Here is a 20,861-nt window from a genome sequence, read left to right as displayed (position 1 = left end):
CTATATACAGAAATAATGAATGTTAATTACCCTGTTTACACATTCTGTTTTTAAGCCCATTAGAGTATATTAAGAGAAAGGAGAAATAAATTCCTCTGAACTCTTGACAAATGCCACACCCACTTTCTATGCACATAGTTGCAATTTCTCAGCCAATTACACTTAGTTGAGCTAGATGCAAAGTGCACTTTTTGAAATATGTTCTCCTAACAGGTATTTTAAAACTGGCATGAAGTATTCTATAGAACTAGTCAAATCACTCTTAGCATTGTTGCTGCTTTTGTCCTCACCACTTTCGTGTTGTTTCTCACCTAGAAATACATTAATTAAATAGACAGTTGCATTGTATTTAGGTTTTAGTTTTATATTTTACTTAATTACGTGTTATTTATGTTTTAAGATGCCTATTTAAAGGTTCAATAATTTTGTTTTTATATAAGCCAAAGCCTCCTTGGTTAACAAGGGTTAGTGTGATACGAGATTGTCCCCTAGTTCTGCCAAAGGCTAAATAAAGTTTCTCTGCCAACTATACCATAACGTGCCCATTAATGAGTGTTGTGATAAATAACAATGCTAAAGGACAGGAAAGGAAAATAGAACATTAAAATAAACTTTATGTAAAAATGTAAAGACATGCAATTAAAAATATAACCAAAAGAAGGTGTTTTAAGATTATTTGACAAAATATTAAAAGGTATGTACATTTTACAATGCCTTAATTTTAAACATCTCATTATACTATACGATACACTATATAGTACAAGTTGATGACAACAACAACACACTTTTACCTTAAATTAAAGAAACTTTTGATATTTGCTTAGGAGGTTCTATGGGTTATTCAAATGAAATTTGAAAACTATAAGTTGGAAAAAAGTATTTTTTTATACTTAAGTTGTTTTGTTGGTTATGCGAGATACTACTTGGGTACACTCCGTAAACTTAAGAGTTAACACAAGTACATTCCACAATAACTATCGTTACTTACTATAAAAACTTTTTTTTTCATTTTTGATAAAAAATATAATTTCTATCACCATACAATATTTTAAAACCTCATTTCCCTATAAAAAAATAAAATTTCACTTACTCCCTTATAATTAGACCTAGAAAATTATAATAGGTAAACAGCCATTCAAAGAAACAGAATCACTAACAGATATACAAATACATAAATGAATGAGAAATAGATTACAATAAATTAAATGCACAAGATTACCTTTTTACACTTGGGACACCTACAAACTCCATTTTCTGAAATAATGTTACTTTCATCGCCAGTTTCTGGAACTTCTTTCGAATCTGGGGTTTGTTGTTCTTCACACAAAGAGGTTTTTTCCTGTTTATTATCTGCTGTTTCATGAATCTCAGAATGGAGGTTTAGAATGCTAGAGTTGTCAAACACTAGAGGGCAATTTGAGCAGGCCCACATTCTGTTCTCTCTTCTTTTTGAGAAAGACCTGAGTGTACGAGGTGTAGCTTCGTTTTCTCCCCGCTGTCGGTGCCTCCGAACATGCCTAGTAAAGAAAATGAAGTACAGATTTACTTCTTGCAAAAGCTAACACATTTAAGAACTCACTCTCATAAAACTGATTTGATACACTGCAACTATTTCACCAAACAAAACATAATAAATAGATGTGCAACATCTGGTCTTTGAAAACACTAAATATCTACTTACGATATGTTATTGCAATGACAGTTTACATAAAAATGCTAAAACTGTAAGCAGTTCATAAAGTTCATGCATAAAGAAAATTATTAAATATATATACACACAGTATAATTTCTTCACATGATCTTTATTAGTCTGAAGGCATTAAAAATGGGTGTTTTCTCCTACTTACCTTTTTTTTATGCACATTAAAATATGCAATTAAATGTTCATTCTTCAGCAAATGGGCTTTCACTGTACTAAATAAATGTTAATACTTACTACTATCTTATTCATCATTCAATGATATTAACTGTAAAAAGATTAATACATGAAGCAATTAAATTAATCATCAAAAACATAATTTAAACATGATTACAGAAAACTTTACAATATATTCTTTATAGCATTGTTTTATTTTCTCAAAGCATTCAAACTTCACGAGTATTTTGATTATTAGGGGAAAAAGTACATGAAGCTACAAACACTTACAGGGTCTTAGACTATACGTTATTTTTTTTTTATAAGTACAAAAGTCTATATTATCTATAAATGTAACAAATTTAATGTAAGCCTACTTGAGTCAATCCATTTAGTGTATGATTAGGGTGTGTAACAAATGGTTACTAAGAACAACAACAACAACAAAAAAGAAGATTGTCTTTAACCCTTTCAGTGCCAGTAAAGCCTACTTGAATCAATTCAACATGCAGTTTTTGAGATCACAAACTAATATTATTGAATGAATTTATGTCATTTTTTTATTTTAAAAACATTATATGCAACTTATATGTATCAGCAACATAGCCAAATATAAAATTGTTCAAAACAGTCCAAAATAAGGAAAATTGGAGATCGTATATATGAAAGATTGTTCAGAAAGTTTCATTTAATATATTCTATCCATTCTATACTTAGTACCATATTTTGCTTTGCTATATTCGTTTGGTATGACTTTGTCACCAACTGAAGCAGTTTCGTAATCTGCTAAATATACATATACTTATAATTTATGTTAATACATTTGGTATCAAATTGTAGATTATAATTCCAATTTTAGTATTATAAGTTAGTTAATTTCCTTAATTTAAAAGTAAAAAAAAGAAAGAAAAAAAACACAGCTAAACATCGATGTTTGTATGTCACGTGGTATGCTGAATGCAGCACTGGTTCAAATTAGATGTTTGTGATGTCAAAATACAAAGTCTATAGTTTCGTACAAATCAGGAACTCAAACTACAGATATTGAGGCCTGTGTACTTACTAAACCTAAACATTTCTGTAGCTTTCAACTGAAAAGAATATAACAAATCCAGTAACAGCAACAAGAAAAATAATTACATCCTCACAAATAATTACTTTGAAAGTATTTCTAAAAATATGTTCAAGTGTAGTACTACAAGACTACTACCGCTCCAAAACTTGTAAGTAGAGAAAAATGCCATTAGGAATGTCTGGAAAATTGTTCACAACATTTTGAAACTAAGCTTCTCCTCTGTACAACAGGTTTTTAACCAAAGAACATATCTAATTTTCAAAGCTAAGATGCAGGCCCATTTGTCACCTAAAAAAGTATACTGCATACACTTCAGACACTACAAAAACGAGTTTACTTTTTTTTTCTTAATTAACTACATAACCATTATATGATGTTATAATATCTTTATACTGTTTTCTGGCACAAAACATATTAAAATAGATTACTTACATATTATAATAAAATTTTTAATCTGCAGGTACAGTGATGTACTCATACTAATACTTTGAAATCCCAGTTCAGAACTGTCCAGGTATATTTTCTAAACACACAGACTTAGAACAGTTTCCTTGTGATTAGACTCTAGGACTGCAACATTAATCCAGTTCCTCTAGCTAACAAGGTCTGAGCTCTACCAAGCTGTCCCTGTCAATATTCACCTAAAAACTTCTTACTATGAGTATGATCAGGCAAATAAAAGGCTGATTTACCACCACCGTATCAAATTATATAAAGTATATAATAAATTATTACACTAACCTGTTTCTATTGTACACATGGCTGAACTTCATTTCACAAATTGGACATTTGAAACGTTTTTCACCCGTATGCATGATCATATGTCGTTGTAAGCTGTAATTTCTGGGGAAAACCTTATGACAAAGTTGACATTCAAAGTCTTCATGTTTTGAATCAAGCTACATAAAAATAATATCAACTTCAAACACAAATAATTATTATTATAGATAAAAGTAACCCTAAGTTCACATGGTCATAACCATAAGTCTATAAATTTGTTTTTAAATATTGTCTTTTTAAATAAACAACTGTCACCCACCTTATCAAAGGAAAGTATATTTCAACATTATACAGGCCAAAAAAACAAACAATTTTCTACTTCATATGAAACAAACAAGAGAATAGCAGAGAAACCGGTACAGACACACCTGGAAACAAGTAAAACAGATAAAAAAAATTCTCTCCTTAACACTTTCATGAAGGCCATCCATTACTGCACATGACATAAGGTTTTAGTGTCTTACATTCAAAATTTTATAAAATTCATTTTTGTTCGTGTTACACCAATTAATATGGCATAAATGCTTAGCTAATAATCCATATTTTAATAGTATATAAGTTTTAAGTTTTTAATTCTATAACAAAATATTTGTAAAAAATCCTGAACTTCCCCTAGTGTTACACACATAACACACTTTCTCTAGACATCTTCTCTTCTCTATTTTATCCACCACTCCTTGAAAATGTATGAAATTAAACGTAAATTGGTCCCTATAATATCGTCATTGCTCAGACAAACCATAATTTTTATAGCCTTCAATTTTGTTTGGTTACAGAGCTATGAAATAGAAAATAACACCCCTCCTGCCACACCTACCTACCTGTCACATCCCCTCTTTAAGGATTTGTTAATAGTTCTCTCTTACGTTAAATTATGTATTATCTACAACCGATAGAAAGTCAAGGTATTAATCTATCAAATGACATATTGTATAACATTGTGTTCTAAAAAGATAAGGATGAATTTCACTCAGAGTACAAGCATCGTTCCATTGGGAAAGTTAACAACTAGCTTTGTAATGGCTCTTGTCTCATAGTTAGAAAGCCAGACACACTTTAAGAGTCAGGGGAAATTGTCTACTTTTTGCATGTTCTTAGTCTATGTTCTTTGGTGCATTATTTAATTAAATAAAAATTATTTTGTGCATTACTACCATTAGTATAAAAATCTAGGGTTAAGTTTCACCAACAATCAACAGCAAGAAAAAAGATTGGGTAAGTACTACATTTGTTTTTCTTGTTTATTATATTTTTATATTTATAAAAGTAACTAAAATGTAAAAATAGGGATCTCTTTAGGTTAGTTAAGATTAGATTAGGTAAAATAAATAATAATATAATAAAAATTATTTCATGAGGCAAGCATGCAAGCAGTTCATAGTAGCTCGTGGGTAATGTAATTCGATAGCGTAACATGAGCTGCATGTTCTCAGAGTGATTTACAACCTATAATGGCACGGATAGTAGTTAGACACAGTTCAAAGAGCAATTAAACAATAAAATTTAATTATAAATAGATGCATACTGTTAGCTTAAAGCTTCTTGTTACAATTTGAAGTCATTCTAGAAAGAAAAAGAGGGTAATTTAGATTTATTTCGATTTTTTTTTGGTGGTCACAAGGTCAATCAAATTGACCAATCCTGTTTAGAGATAGGGTAGAGAAAATAACAGATAAAATATAAAGTTTTACTGGAACAAACATTTGAAATGTATTTAGGGGATTTTAGGGATTACACAAAGGAAATTTTATATTTTTGAAATGAAGTATTTTTATTCTTAACTTGAAAATCACTTGGTACACAGACTATTCAAAACAAATACTCAATATATTCATGGACAAATCTTTATTTTAGTCTATTAAAAATACTTCACTAAGAAATATGATTTTTTTGTATGTGAAAGCCATACACCCTATATTGGATGTTAGAAGTATTAAATCTATAAAGGCTTTAAACGAGTACAAAGAGGTCATGTGGTCAGTCAAACTGACTGAGCCCGTGTTCAGAGAGTTAAAGTTTCACACACAATTTCTTTCCTTTATTTTCTATTTCCTGAAATCTTTCCTTATAAAATGTCCATAGTTTCAGCGAGTCCTCTACAAGCTCTAACTACATCTTTTGAATTTTTAGTTATATGTAAATGAACTGTATTTTTATGTTAAAAAATACTAATATTTTGTACATTATACTGCATTCCATTAACTCTTTCCATACAGAGTCGGTGAATTACACAGACTTTTTAACTCCAAACTAACCATCAGAGTTTCCATACTCTTAACTTTGTATCTTCACGAAATTTGGCAAGCTGTCTGCAAACATTACAAGTCATCTGTACATTTTTGTAATTAAGTATTTTTACTAAAGATTTGTTCATTAACGTATGAAGCCAATGTATTGACTGCTCTGAATGCAAAGTGATTCCTATTGTAATATTAAAAATATTTTTAATATGAAAATCTTCAAATTTTCATTTATGTAACCATTTCATTTGTTTTTTTTTTCAGCTATTTTTTCTTGGCTTTTACCCTTTTTTTCTTTCTAGAATGACTGCAAGTTGTAACAGGAAACTACATTTGTGTATTCTAAACAGCTTAAGGCTGTAAGAGTTTATATCTGTTTTATTGTTTCCTTGCCTTTTGTTGGTTCATTGTGTGTAATTAAGCACAAAGCTACATATTGGGCTGTCTGTGCTCTGCCCACCACAGGTATCGAAACCCGGTTTCTAGGGCTGTAAGTCCATAGACATACTGCTCTGCCACTGAGGGACTTATTGCCCTTTGAACCATATCTAACTAATAACCCAGCCATATAAGTTGTAATTCATTAGGGAAACACACAGCTCAAGTTACCGTACTGAATGACATAATGCATGAACCACCCACGAGCACACCTTGTGGAGAATTATTATTATCTTACATAATCTAACGTAATAAGTTTCTAATTTTACATTTTACTTACTTATGCAACAATAAATAAAAATATAAACAAACACATGAAATATAGTACTTACTTTTTACTTCTTGTTTTTTAGGCCTACTTTGTTTTATTACAATGGTACTTGTATACCAAATTTTTGTTTATTTAAATAATGACCCTAAGAACACAGAATAATATGTTGAGCAAAGCAAAAGTCCTATAACTATTATAATTTAACGTAACATTACTTAATATATTAAAACTTTATCTTTCTATTAGTTATAAATTAAATAAAATGAAACATCACAGAAAATTACTGAAAACTTGTGAAAGAGAGTGTGTGTGACAGGTGAGCATGGCAGGTTGGTCTGAATTTCTAGTTTATGTCTCCATACACAAACAAGATCGAAGGCTTTAAAAATTAGACACTGCCTTAATAATATCTACCTTATAATGAGTAATTTACATTTAACTCTATACTTCAGAGAGAGGTGGTAAATAAATTATAGAATGGGCAAGACCTAGGGAATAAATGTAACGATTTGATTAAAAGAGGAGATTGAGAATATTTAAATATTTCCTTTTAAATTTAAGAAATTAAAACTTATATAATATTAAAAATTTCATTTATTAACTATGTTTTGATGCCAAGTTTATTTGCATAAATTGATAATAAAGTAATTTAATTAAATTTTGAATGTAACTGTAAAATGTAGTGACATGTATCAAGAGCATTAAACAATTAATACAAGATTTTGTGTTTCAAGTTTGCAGTTCAAAAAGAGACATTTTTATAAATAATATATTTGATGAGACTTGAAAATATTTATTTTTGTATAAGCATGATCATAAACACTAAGATGCTATCTCTACTTCCCAATGATTAAGATTCATGTTTCTAAGGCAGATTTTAAGTAAAAGGTGTTCAAGCACACTAATGCGATCCTTAATTTTTGAGTATTTAATTCACTTTGACTAATCTAAGTACATATAATGAGGCTGCTGACCTTTCCACAACAAACACTTGTTAAAAATAGAACAACTCGTATTGAACAACACAACATTTACCTTTCTTAATACACAACCATAGATAACCAATAACAGCACACAATGAACATCAGTACTATCTTATAATGGAGAAACCTTTGTTTGGAAGCCTCAACAAATCACAGAAATTACTGTAATGCAATGTTCTCTGTGTATACATAAAAAGGTTTCCTGAATTGTTAATGCAATAAACATAATTTAAGTATTGCACAAACCATGAGGTCTTTTGGAGGTCTGCCTCTTGGTCTTTTAGTGGTTTGTAACAAAAGTGGGCTGGTAGGTTCTTCTGTTGCCATCTAGTGAGGAAATATTTTGTGTGTAAAGCTTATTAACAGACAAGCTTAAGTACGTCATGTTTAATTTTAAGACAAAAACTTGGTATATTCAGTATACGGTAAAAAAATGTCAACTAGCATGTTATGTACAATAGCAATTTATGTTCTACAGCTAAAGCCAGGCTGCAAGTTTACAAGGTTTTGTTAAAATTAGCCAACAAGTATTTCAACTTTTACACAAGATGAGTAATTCTCTGTCCCAAGTTATTCAGACTTATTGGAAGATATTTTTGTAATTTTACTATTTTTAATGATTTTTTTTATCAGTTTACTTATTTCTGCAAGTACCTTAGCCATCAACAAGTAAACAAAAACACGTTAAGTATAATTAGTGATAATGACAGACAAATATTTTTAAAGCTTATCAGGTATTTTATCATAACACCTGATAAAAACCTAAAAAGTAACAAAATAACCTAGTGGTTTTCAGAGGCAAACACTGTTGTTAACTTTAAAGTAAAAGGTCAATCTAATTAATATATTTTTAATCTAAAAAAAAAAAAAGAAAATGCATATAATGACATGACTTATAATTTTCTCTGTCTTTTTTTTTTCTTAAAACACTATCTCAATTTATGGTACTGACACAAGTTTTCTACTTAATATGTACTTAACAAGCTACGTTCAACAAACAAGCAGTAACGCTAAAGAAATTATGTTAACCTTTTTCGGTGGTCTGCTCCTAGTAACCCTTTTAACAACAGGTATTTCATTTGATCCATCCTCTGTTGTCTCAGACACTGACTGCAAAATATAAAACATTTAAATTTTACATGCATAGTTTCATAGTCACTAAGATAATCTTATGTGATATTTTTAGCCTTCCAATACCCGACAAAACATGATCCATCAGGAGTAAAAAAGCAAACTGCACTTTAAATTTACTCAATTCAAAGATTAAGTGAAAATACTAATGTCCATGACACTACTTTACATGTTATTTTATTTCTAAAAATATAGTTTACCTTAACACATTATGCTCTAATTAAACTTAATTCATACATTGCAATTCCTAAGACTTAATTTTATATTTTATGAACAACTTGTGAGGAAATCCTACATGCAAGACTTTTTCCAGGGGCCATAGATGCATTTCCTAAAGAAATCTTAAAACTCGTTTATCCTACATCCATAAGCTTCAACTAAATTAGTCCATATGCAATTTTTAAAACATCTAAAATTCAGATTTTTTTTAAACAGAAAGACTTACAAACTAAAAGGTGCTATAATATCCAAGACAAAATATTTTCCTCCATATTACTAAGCTAGAGTTGTAATACAAGTGAAAACATGTATTGAGGATTTCATAGATAAAGATAAAAGTCAAATTACCCTAAAACAACTACATTGTGAAAGATTCAGCCAATATATATAATAATTTAATGGGATAATAAAAAACCAGTTTTACACTTGAATGTGAAGAAATGATACTATCAATATGTTACTATAGAGATGTTATTGAACTGCTGTAGTTAAATAATGGGATAATTTTAGTAACATACTGATAGTATCATTTCTTCACATTCAAGTGTAAAACTGGTTTTTTATTATCCCATTATTTAACTGCAGCAGTTCAATAGCATCTCTTTAGTAACATACTGATAGTATCATTTCTTCACATTCAAGTGTAAAACTGGTTTTTGAGATGCTATTGAACTGCTGCAGTTAAATAATGGGATAATAAAAAACCAGTTTTACACTTGAATGTGAATAAATGATACTATCAGTACGTTACTAAAGAGATGTTATTGAAGAGAACTGAATTGCTGTAACTGCAGTTCTGTAAAAGAAAACTGTGCATTAATTTGTTTTTTATGAAACTAATGAGTATAAAAATTCTAGCTTTTTCAGTTACAAACTATTGTAATAAGCTTTTATGATTTGTTTTTCTTACAACTATATCATAAACCTGGAGTAACTAAAACATTACAGCTCAAAATACTTTTTACCCCTAAGGCATAACTGGCTTGACAGACCAGCTATTGAAAGATTAGCTTTCACACTTCTGAAAAAATTCAATTTGTTTGATCAACAAGAAAAAGTTATAAACCGTACTATAATCCAGATTGTCAAGTGGTTTTATCAACCAAGTACAGATGTAATAATTATCAACTTACATGTTGTTAATTACTTCTAAATATTTTAAAAGCAGGACCTGTCTTTAAGCTAATGTCCACTGATCTGCAAGGTGCATACAATACAATTTCTATCAATTTCATTGGATTTAATAGGAAAAGTTCTATAACAACTGAAGTTTAAACAGTATTTTCATAAACATTATATTAGCTCTCTTGCTACGGGCTTGACCGAATAGGCTGAGTTTGTGACCCCAAGTTGACCTTTATAATTTCTATACAAAAACTTCTAACATGTTTTGTGTATCTTCATAAATTTTTGCAAGATTTAATAGCTATTAAGTCATTTGTAGACAAAACAATCATAATTTTAATGAAGTATTTTCACTAAAAAAATTTCACCAAGAATATATGAAGTCAAAGTGATAACTGCTCAGAGTGCAAAGGGATTTTGATGTTAAGATTAAAAATACTTTTCTTCATCTGAAAAATCTTAAATTTCATTCACATAATCTCTAAAACCTCTTAAATAAATTTCAAACGTTTTTCAGCAAAACTTTATATTTTATCTGTTATTTTCTCTACCTTAACTCTATACAAAGTTGGTCAATTTAACTGACCTTGTAACCACTAAAAAAATTGAAATAAATATAAATTACCTTTTATCAGGTGTGCTGATGAGGGATAAGAAAGTAGTTTAATTAAATTTTGAATGTAACTCAACAGAACCTTGTGACATGAGCAGAAAAAGATCTATGTAGTGCAAGTTTTAAAAGTTCTAAATAAACCAATTTTATTACCATTTGTATCATTTTGTTTTGGTCCAATGAAATTAGCACTGTATTTTCAGATATTAAAGCATATTAAGGTAAATATAATTCCTTTTTACAGTGTTTTAAATATTAATATTAGCTCAAGTGATGATGACATTATTCAACATTTTAGTGGTGGAAAAAAATAATTCATAAGAGAAAAATTTTAAAAACACCATCAATCAGAAAACTTTCAAAATGTGATATAAACAATTCTTAAGTATTTATTAACTTACTTTAAGTGTCTGATTAGAGCAATATCCACTTCTTGTAGTACGTCCTCTACCTCGACTGCGAGTTACAAGCGGTTGAGGTGGTTCCTCATCATGTTGATTAAGATGTTTCTGCAATTCTACTGATGTGGGAAACCGTTTGTTGCATTCAAAACATGGCCATGAATTTTCCTCATCTTCTAGAGCTAGCAGTACAGTAATCATTTCAAAACATGAAGTTTTATTTTTTTTTACTTTTGAAGGTTAAGTTATATCAACAGTAAAATGTTATGTACACAATAACAATTATTTCTAATAAAAACTGAATGTCAGAACATATTTTTTCTTTTTAAATTATACTTCTTCAATAAGTTAGATAAACAAGCACAATATAGTGATCTTAATGCTTCAGTATCATTAATTAAGCTTCCATAAATAAAATACTAAGATTAATAAAAAAAAATAAAAATTATTTCTTTAAGCTTTGCAAAGTGCTATTAGCCCTGGTATATAATTAATATGCTGTCACAACTGCCCTGACTGTAATTTACTGGTCTTTATCAAATGACACAAGTTGACAAACTGAGTAAAGAAAGAGAAAAAATGGCAAAAGTTGTTGTTTTTTTAACAAGAAACACTAAACTTAGTAAATACAGGATAAATTTGAATAAAAAAATTCCAAATATAAACCATTAACACCAAAGCAAAACTATAAGTTTTAATTTTTCAGAGCATGTTCAATTATTTATCTGTGGGGAAAATAAAGACAAACTTATCTTGCAGGTACACAAAATATGCTAATTTACAACTCGTATGATTGTCATATTTAAGCATACTTTTTCTTAAATGATGTTACAAATATACCAAGAAATATTTAAAATACCTTTTCTTTCTTCCTCTGGCATTTCCAGTAAGGGAAGGCCCCATTTTTCAGCATATGCTGAAGAGTACCAAACTCTAAGTTCTGTCCTAGGATTTATGGCTCGAGTTGTGTTGAAGTACAGGGACTGGCCTTGTTGTACTAACACAAGGTTCTGGTGCCAGTAAGTTTCCGCTGGTCTTACAAAACGCATCCAATTGCTACGTGATTCATCTACAGTGTCCAGGTACACAGTGTGATCATCATCTTGTTCAACCTGGGTAAAAATTATCATCTGTTATTCTTTTTCTATGAATACAAATATAACTTGAAGATAAATTCTCCTACGTTTATTTCCTGAAAAAATGTCACAGATAAATTTGTTTCATCATTAAAATGTAGAGAAACCAAACAGAGATAAAATTAGAAAGTTCAAATATATATATATATTTTAAATAACTGAACAATCTTCCATTGCAGAGTATACCTATTGTTAGCAGTTACAGTAATTAAGATCATACTTCATTCTGATGCTAAATCTCTCCTCTCTCAATAACATAGAAAGGTCACAACAACAAATAAATTTGCAGCTACAGGAACATGCTTTATGCAGAGTAGATTTCAGAAGCAGGAAAATTTGAAGATAAGAAAATGATATTCAAATTAAAACACACATAAAAATGAGCATTAAGATACAACTGTAATGGAAATAACACCTAAATTAATAATATATTTGCAACAATGACAAGCATGATAGACTTAAAACTTGTGAATAAAGTCAGTTTACAACAGTTTAATTCTTACAGACACCTAAACACATTGTTTCCAATACAGAAAGACTTACAAGTTTTCAGTGAAATTATTTGAAGAGAAACTCAGTAAGAAAAACATATTATGCAACCAAAAATTTTAATGTTGCTCAAATGATCACTACCACTTTACATGTTTCCAATGTAACTGAGATATTCTGCACAATTGTGTAGTTCTCAGATTTGAATTTCTACCCTAACAGACACTAAAAATTAACTGTTAATTATACTTTACAGTTTTTCTTTATAAACATATACTATCTATTAACTTGCAGTACTTACAATTTTCTAAACACGTATGTACATATAGACACATGAAAACACAACCAACCATACTAAGTTGTTTATCTTTAATTATAGATATTTTATTGTCTTCATGAATAACTGTTCAATATTTTTATTATAAATATGTTATATTAATAATTTTATTGATCATCAACATACTATGAATTACTACAAATACAGCAGTAGTTCATTAGTGATCTTTTAAGTGTATTTAGCTTTCTCACGCAACTCACAACTAACATTATGGGTTTTCTCTTTTTACATTTAATTTTTAATATATCAAGCATTTATGTACGATAACATAAATAAACTGTCTGTAAAGCATGTGAAAAAGAATGATTATTTTTAAATAATGGATTTATGTAAACTCCAGAAAATCTCTAAGTACACCAGATATTGACCCTTTTACAATTTTCAGTTATCTTATTTTTTAAACTTTTTGTCATTTGTGTTCTAGCCGTTGACAAGTTCTATCAATTAATTTTTTCTTTTGGTGTATTAGTATTAATAAGATTCTGAGATAAATACATAAAGTTACAGTCAAAACAACAGACTCCTATTTTTTGATAGTGTTTTGTTGTCTGATACATTTTCAGTATGAAGAACAAGATAATTTACAGGAAGGAAGAAGAAGATAAGAAAGAGAAAAAAAAAAACAAGATGGAAAAGAAAATATAAATCTTTTACATACAACAAGAACAAAACTGCTGCTGGGTCTGTTTTCTGTTTTCAACAGAACACCCTCAAGTGGTCCGAATTGTGTTCTCTTTGGTATTGTCTTCTTTGCAAAAACTCCATATTCTGAAATAATAATCAAGATTATTACTGATTACAAAGAACCAACAACATAAGAGTGCATTTCTCTCTAAAAAAAACAGCTGAATATGCAAAGTCTTTGCTATTGTATTAAACATAATTTTCTTTTTTAAACCTAAAATTTCGAGACAAAATTATAATACTAGCTTACTCCAAAAAAGTAGTACAAATATGTATAAATCATAGAGATGCTAATTTAAGAGTAACAGCAAAGGTTAATTACATTAACCAAAATAATCTGCAATGAAAAATAAGTTTTCCAAAAAAATTTATTTTTTGTTACTTACGAAACTGAACTATTGAAAATAACAGTTAATTTTCTGCCAATATTTTTTTTACACCATAGTAGTATCACTGAAAACACAGTCATCACTTGTATTACCCTTGGCCTTAGCTCTTCTGTTAATGACTATTAACTGTAACCTCAGCTTTCTAAACATTATGTGGCACATTATTATACTTTCCCATAACCCAAGGTTCATAAGCTTTAAAAACCCAGGTGTACAAGCTGTTTTTATTCATTCAATAAGTTATTGTTTAAATGTTTACTAATATTGCTTGAAAAATTAGTGTTCATTCACAGGCAATTCAATGAAAGTAAAAGTTCATTGTATAAGTTATTTTTAAATCAGTTCTTATTGTAAACAAGGTCCAAGTCAGGGTTTGCAGTCAGTATAAAAGTATATCATATGTTACAATTAATATCTGTTATCACATCCCATCTTCGAAGTTTTGCCTCCTCTGGTATTTCAGCTTCGCTTTTCACAGAATTATAAATGTTTGATGCGGTAGTTTTGAGTTCGTACTTCAGTCGATAACTGAATCTCACGTGAAAATCGGCAATAGCATCACATATGGGAAACTGGTAACTCCCTGCTCTGGAAGAGAACGTTAATGTGCCTATGTGACTGATTGCACTTTAGGTAGATGTGTGCATGATTAACCTTTAGCATGCGGGCAGGTCAAACTGCACATGTCACGACGTTTTAGCACGTTACATTCAAAATTTAATTAAACTACTTAATTATCACAGTATACGAACAAACTTGACATCAAACCATAGATAATAAATCAAATTTTAATATTATATATGTTTTACGTTTTAATTATATAAGGAAATATTTAAAAACAACCTCAAATTCCCCTTGTATAAGAATTGAATATTTGTTCTTGAGCCGTCTCCTCTTCTAGATTTTTTTTGTCCACCCCCTAGAAAACTATGAAATGTAGTGTAAAATATTCTCTATAATTTTGTCATTGATATTCTGAAGCTATATTTTTATATTCTTTAATCTTATGGGGCTAAAGAGCAATCAATGAAAATTCAAAAACCACTTTCCATGCCTACCTCTGACAACATGTTCTAATTTAATATTTGCTAATAGATTTTTCTGAGCCCGACTCCCATTAAATTTATAATCAGTAAAAAGCCTAGGTTTCAACTGATTCATTGCCATAGTCTTCATATCATGTGGGCTTACAAATAATTGACAATTTGGTTTGATGTGAAATAAAAGTTTCCCACGAGAACACAGTGGGAAGAATAGTTGAATTTCTAACTACTCAAGTCACAAAGATAGAGATGCTTGAGTACCGGTATCGGTAAACTGGCACCGCCGGTACTATTGCAAGCCCTGGTCCAGGTTCAAGCTCTACTTTCAACTGTTGGGTTTTGTAAATTTGACAATTAATCTCATTATTCAATTAAAAGTAGTTGCACAGGAAGTGGAAATTACTGACTTCATTGCCTCTACCCCACCAATTCTAAATTTGGAATGACTGTGTATTAACCGTAAGTGACTCTGACCTAGTTGTTTATTCAAAGTATTGCACAAGGTGTTATTCATGTTCAAGATACCAAATGGGTCACATTTGTTTGATCAGATGTCATAAATGACATTCATTTATTATATGTTTTACCTGTAACTCAAATATAAGAAGAGACCTACCAGATTCATTACTGGCACCAGATATTTTATGAAGGTAGAGGTAAGTTGCTGGTAAACTTGCCCATGCACGGCTCAAGACAGGCTTATCGACTATCAACTGTACCATGTGATTTGGACATTCTCTTTCGTTGAATTGTTGGCACTCTTCACACCCTGCGTACACAACAATTTATAATACAGTGAATAACAAACACTCACAAAAGTTGGTAAAACAGAATATTATACTACTGCACTGGCTACAGGCAGTCTAACAACTTGTAGTTTTCAATATTATTTCAAAGAATATACATCTACTTTTATTTTCATGCTTGAATTGTTAATGTAAATAATTATTACATAAGAAGTTTATAAAAGCCATAACTACTGAAAGGTCTCATTATCGTAATTAAACTTTCAATCTAATGTGCTAAAAGTTTACAGATACTGAACATTAACAATTTATAATCATATCAACACATAATTTACATTCAGATTTCTCTGGTGAAAAAAAATAATAACTTATAAAACAGAAATAGTTGAACTAACAAAAGCTTTCACACAAGTCATGTGGCTAAGATAACTAATATTTAATTAAAACAAAGAATATACTGAATAATGATTTAAATTATTATATTATGAACCCATGTATATACATGTAGCTGAGCTACTAAAAGAATTATTGGATTAATTATACATCAAAGATAGTAAAATAATTTTGTGATTTAAGTACTGTACAGAAAGAAAACAAGTCTTTATGCATGTTGCTTGTCTGCAATTTAAGTCACTGTAATAAAAAATAGTAATAGTATCAATTTCTGTGCTTTTTAAGCAGGGAATCTCTTGGCAACTAATTTTCATGTACTACTGTAAGTTCCCAAATACTGTGTGTTAATTTCCTTCAACTAGTTTTCAATAACAGACTTAAAAAGACCCTTCTGAAGATACCACTCAATGCCAGCAGTAAAGTTAGTTGTCAAGGTTAAAGCTTCTAGAATAATAAGAGCAAAAATCTTGTTACTTTCAAAATCTGCAGATAAAGTAAACTGATTAGCCAAAGGTTAAGAAAAGATGCATTTGCTATCTCGTGATTAACTGTTATTTTTCATTATACCTAATCTAACTGTTTCAAGACAGCAAGTGTATATAAACGGTATGATTCAGTCAGAATGAAAGACATACATGAATCAGTGACAGTTTGTAAACTAGATCTTCTTCATGTTTGTGTTCTTGAGAGTGAGATTGAATGATTTATAAATGGTATGATTCAGTCAGAATGAAATCAGTGACAGTTTGTAAACTAGATATTCTTTTTGTTTGTGTTCTTGAGAGTGAGATTGAATGATTTATAAATTAGTTAATACTATTTATGTTGCATGCAGTCAATAAACTCTAAATGCTCCATTTTTGAAGCATATGTTTTAAATAAGTATTCACTTCTCAAATCACTGTTCTTACAAATTCATCTTGAAATAACCCATAACGAAATATAAAATATTCCAAAACACCCACAGAGTATAAATATGTACTGTCTGATTTACAGCGTGCTTCCAATTGTATCTATTCTCTATATAACATCATTTCTCTTCAGGGGCATAGGGTGACTACAAAAGTTGGTGGTGCACCAAAAGATTAGCTGCCTCCATGACTGGAAAATCCATGTCGAAGCCAAGGGACTGCTTAAGCTGGATGATATTAAAGTGCTCTAAAATGTAATCTGAGGTTTTCTTTGACATAAGATATGTTCAAATGAAACAACTATTTTTACCTCAAAATGCTTTCAAGTTGTTTATGAAAATACAACATGCAAAGAATACCTTTCAAGTAATAGAGAAAACCTTCTCTATAATATACAACTTTTATATTTCCAAAAAACGAACAAAATTTATGCTCTTCTCAATTATACACATTGTAAACATGAATTACTGATTAATATTGGCAAACTAAATGCAAATATCATAAAAATTCAAAAGTTTTGTATTGATTGAAGACTAAAAACAAATTTGACATTATAAAACTTTACTTTTTGACATTAGGTTAAACGAATTGCAAAAACACTAAATTTCTCCTTACCTTGCACCAACTGCTTACTAAGACACTGCCTTAAGAATAAAATATTAAGGAGTAACAAGATACTTCTCCATTGGCCAAAATTCTAGACAGACTACTATTTCAGCCAATGACTACTTCAAGAAACACACACGACTAGTAGTAACATACCGTAAGAAGAGCTTTCATAGTTACGACAGATTGAGTGAAGAATTGGAAATGTGTTAACTTAGCATTCAAGTAATGAAGTATTAGAATTAGGCATAAAAAATATTGGTAGTGCATGGCAGTGTTCCCTCTAAGCTGCACAACAACCAATCAACTGCCGCAAACTTCATTATTCCAGCTGCACACATTCTCAGTAATGGTGAAGAGTCTCAACACGTTGACGGTCTTAATTACCCAGGAAGCTGATAGGCCTAAACCCAAATAACCAACTGGTAGCATTGCAAAGAAGCCTAATGATCCAATAGGGTCAATAGTCTAACAAACCCCCCGCTCTAAAAAAACTGGTAGCACACACATCCACACATTGCCTTGATACTGGTGCACATGAAAAAAATTTATTCCACACATGGATCGCAAAATTAGAAGGAACATTGGTGCATGGCAATTTTAAGTTGGTTGTGCACTTACACTACTATGTACTATTGACACTATGTCTCCATTCCTCTTTTAAGTCACTCCTTAAAGGACCTTCAATGTAAAGTATTCATGATTTACCTAGCCTACCTTGAAGCTAAACCTCCAAGAAGTTATTTAAATTCAAAATAGAGGAGAAGGACTGCTATAAAGAAATGTATTTCTTTTTTAAAGTTATTTTACTCTTAAAATAAAAAGTACAACCTCATATCTTGCATTATCTGTGTCAGAATTATTAAAATAAGCTGGAATATGCCAAGACACCTGAATAGGCAGATATTTAGTCCTGGTAAACTAAGAGAAGTTTAAGTAACTTGTGTGTCAAATACACCTTATATGTCCCCATGCATCAAAAAATTCCACTACTAAAATGCAGGAAACAACAGCTGTGGAAATTACTCACCCAGAAGAAGAGTTAAAAAGAGATGTAACCGGAGCTTTTTCAACCAGTTTATCTCATATGAAATACATCTACAAACACTATCCTTACAGTTCATCAAATATGGTCTACATGATCCGTATAGATTTGTTTGACCAAAGGCCACACAAAAAGGTTTAGAAACAATGAATGAATCCTGACTGATCAGTTTTTCTATAATCATGACTTACAGAAAAAACAAAAGAGAAAGACAGTTAACCCTATTATACAAAAACTCCACAAAACTTCCTGCATATCTTCAAGTCAAATGGTTTTGAAGTTAATGGAAAACAGAAATGGCAAACTATCTTCTCTATTCAACACAAATCTATGAAAAATCATTACCCCACTATAGAAAGCACTAATATCATGGCTAGAAAACATCAATCAGACGTATTCTTCTCATATCAAGTTTGAACCAAATGGAAGAACAAAGAACAATATCCACGGTGAGGAAAGAAAATTTCTTGTCCTGAGAACAAAGAGGCATTTACCTAACCAGCTAGACCCTAACTCACAGATTGCTGCCAAAACTGTCACACAATTACAAGATAAATAATAACTATATGCATCATTACCCTTGACCATCCCCATGGACTTTGATTACATAAATTAAAAACCTGAACCTTTTAATTGCAATTCACTTAAAGCATCCTGATTACAAATAGTGGTTTCACTAGTGCATGTATCAAATTCATATGGCAGAACACCAAAAAGACTAGCTTACTATTTATACAGCTCTTCTGTAGGCTAATATAAATAACACTTTTCCATTGGCTAAAATTCTAGAGAGACTACTATTTCAGCCAACGACTACTTCAAGAAACACACGCTAGTAATAACATACAGTACGAAGAGCTTTCGTACTTACAACAGGTTGAGTGGAGGATTCTATGAATAGTAAAATGAAGAAGGGACTGTAAGGCCTAGACATTAATACCTACACTTTAACTACATATCATGATCACCCCCTCTGTAGAAGAAACGCGTAACAAGAAATACCTTGCAGGTCCTCTGCAAATGGAAGCACGGATATCCACTAAGATGGAAGGAAGAGCAGAAAATAAATGAAGAAATAGCTTAAATGAGCACTCCAAAACTTAAACTGACTGAAATTCACAGTAATTACAGATAATTTTGCAGAAGCAGCATTTTTTTTGTATGTCAGAAAAACTGAGGCTCAAGAACAGATCTGAGTCAATTTAGGAACAAAGATATAAATACATCTTTGAGATTGCCTACTACGTACTGATTACTAACAGCAGTAGTGGGCAGTATACAAAAATAAATACATCTGAAACATATATTTACAATAGATTTATATTTTCTAATAAAAATACACTATTTGGAATGTATTTGTCTGAAATAATATTTAAACATTTTTTCGACTGTAACATTAATGGTGAAGGTTTAAATAGGTTTACCTCAGCATAACTATCTATAGGAATAATGCAGATTACTGCTATGAAAAATGTATATGTCTGACTTTTAAATATTGCAACCTGAACATAAAACTTCATGCAGATGCAATTGAAATAAAGAAGGCTCCAAAACTCCTCAGTACACACATATACAGCATAGGGTTTTCAATCATTTCAAATTTTGATACGGGAACTTACTAATAAGTTTGCTGATAGTACAAAGTACAGATGTCTTTTAATCTTGATGAAAGTCAGATTATGCTGGAGAAATTTTATTTGAAGTTGGTGAGGAAACTATAATTAACTTCTGATCAAACCAAGCTAACATAGAACTATATATTAATCAGTATTTACCATATTTTTCGGAATATAAGATGCACCGGTGTATAAGACGCACCCTTATTTTGAAGACAAAGTTTTGGGGGAAAAAAAGCTACAGTCACATTTGAAATATTTTTATTGAACAAAAATTCAATTTGATACTTTAAAAATTAGTATATATTGTTCTAAACACAAAAGAGCTCAAAACA

At 30.2% G+C, this 20,861-nt stretch overlaps 1 protein-coding gene across 5 annotated transcripts in view; it reads right to left on the bottom strand.

Annotated features, from left to right (window-relative positions):
- LOC106459957 (PR domain zinc finger protein 10-like) overlaps positions 1 to 20,861 on the bottom strand; it is an 84,243-nt gene that overhangs the window by 29,795 nt on the left and 33,587 nt on the right. For all 5 annotated transcript variants that reach the window (XM_013919629.2, XM_022386534.1, XM_022386533.1 and 2 more), the window contains 8 exons: positions 15,826 to 15,978; positions 13,752 to 13,861; positions 11,991 to 12,243; positions 11,132 to 11,313; positions 8,672 to 8,752; positions 7,889 to 7,969; positions 3,672 to 3,829; positions 1,220 to 1,517 (listed from right to left, as the gene is read on the bottom strand). In XM_013919629.2, coding sequence (XP_013775083.2) covers positions 1,220 to 1,517; positions 3,672 to 3,829; positions 7,889 to 7,969; positions 8,672 to 8,752; positions 11,132 to 11,313; positions 11,991 to 12,243; positions 13,752 to 13,861; positions 15,826 to 15,978 — 1,316 coding nt within the window. The remainder of the gene's footprint in view (positions 1 to 1,219; positions 1,518 to 3,671; positions 3,830 to 7,888; positions 7,970 to 8,671; positions 8,753 to 11,131; positions 11,314 to 11,990; positions 12,244 to 13,751; positions 13,862 to 15,825; positions 15,979 to 20,861) is intronic.

This window comes from Limulus polyphemus, unplaced genomic scaffold (assembly GCF_000517525.1).
Source record: "Limulus polyphemus unplaced genomic scaffold, Limulus_polyphemus-2.1.2 Scaffold687, whole genome shotgun sequence".
Lineage (NCBI taxonomy): Eukaryota > Metazoa > Arthropoda > Merostomata > Xiphosura > Limulidae > Limulus > Limulus polyphemus.
The sequence above is the reverse complement of the archived record's forward strand: the minus strand, read 5'-3'. Positions and strand labels throughout refer to the sequence as shown.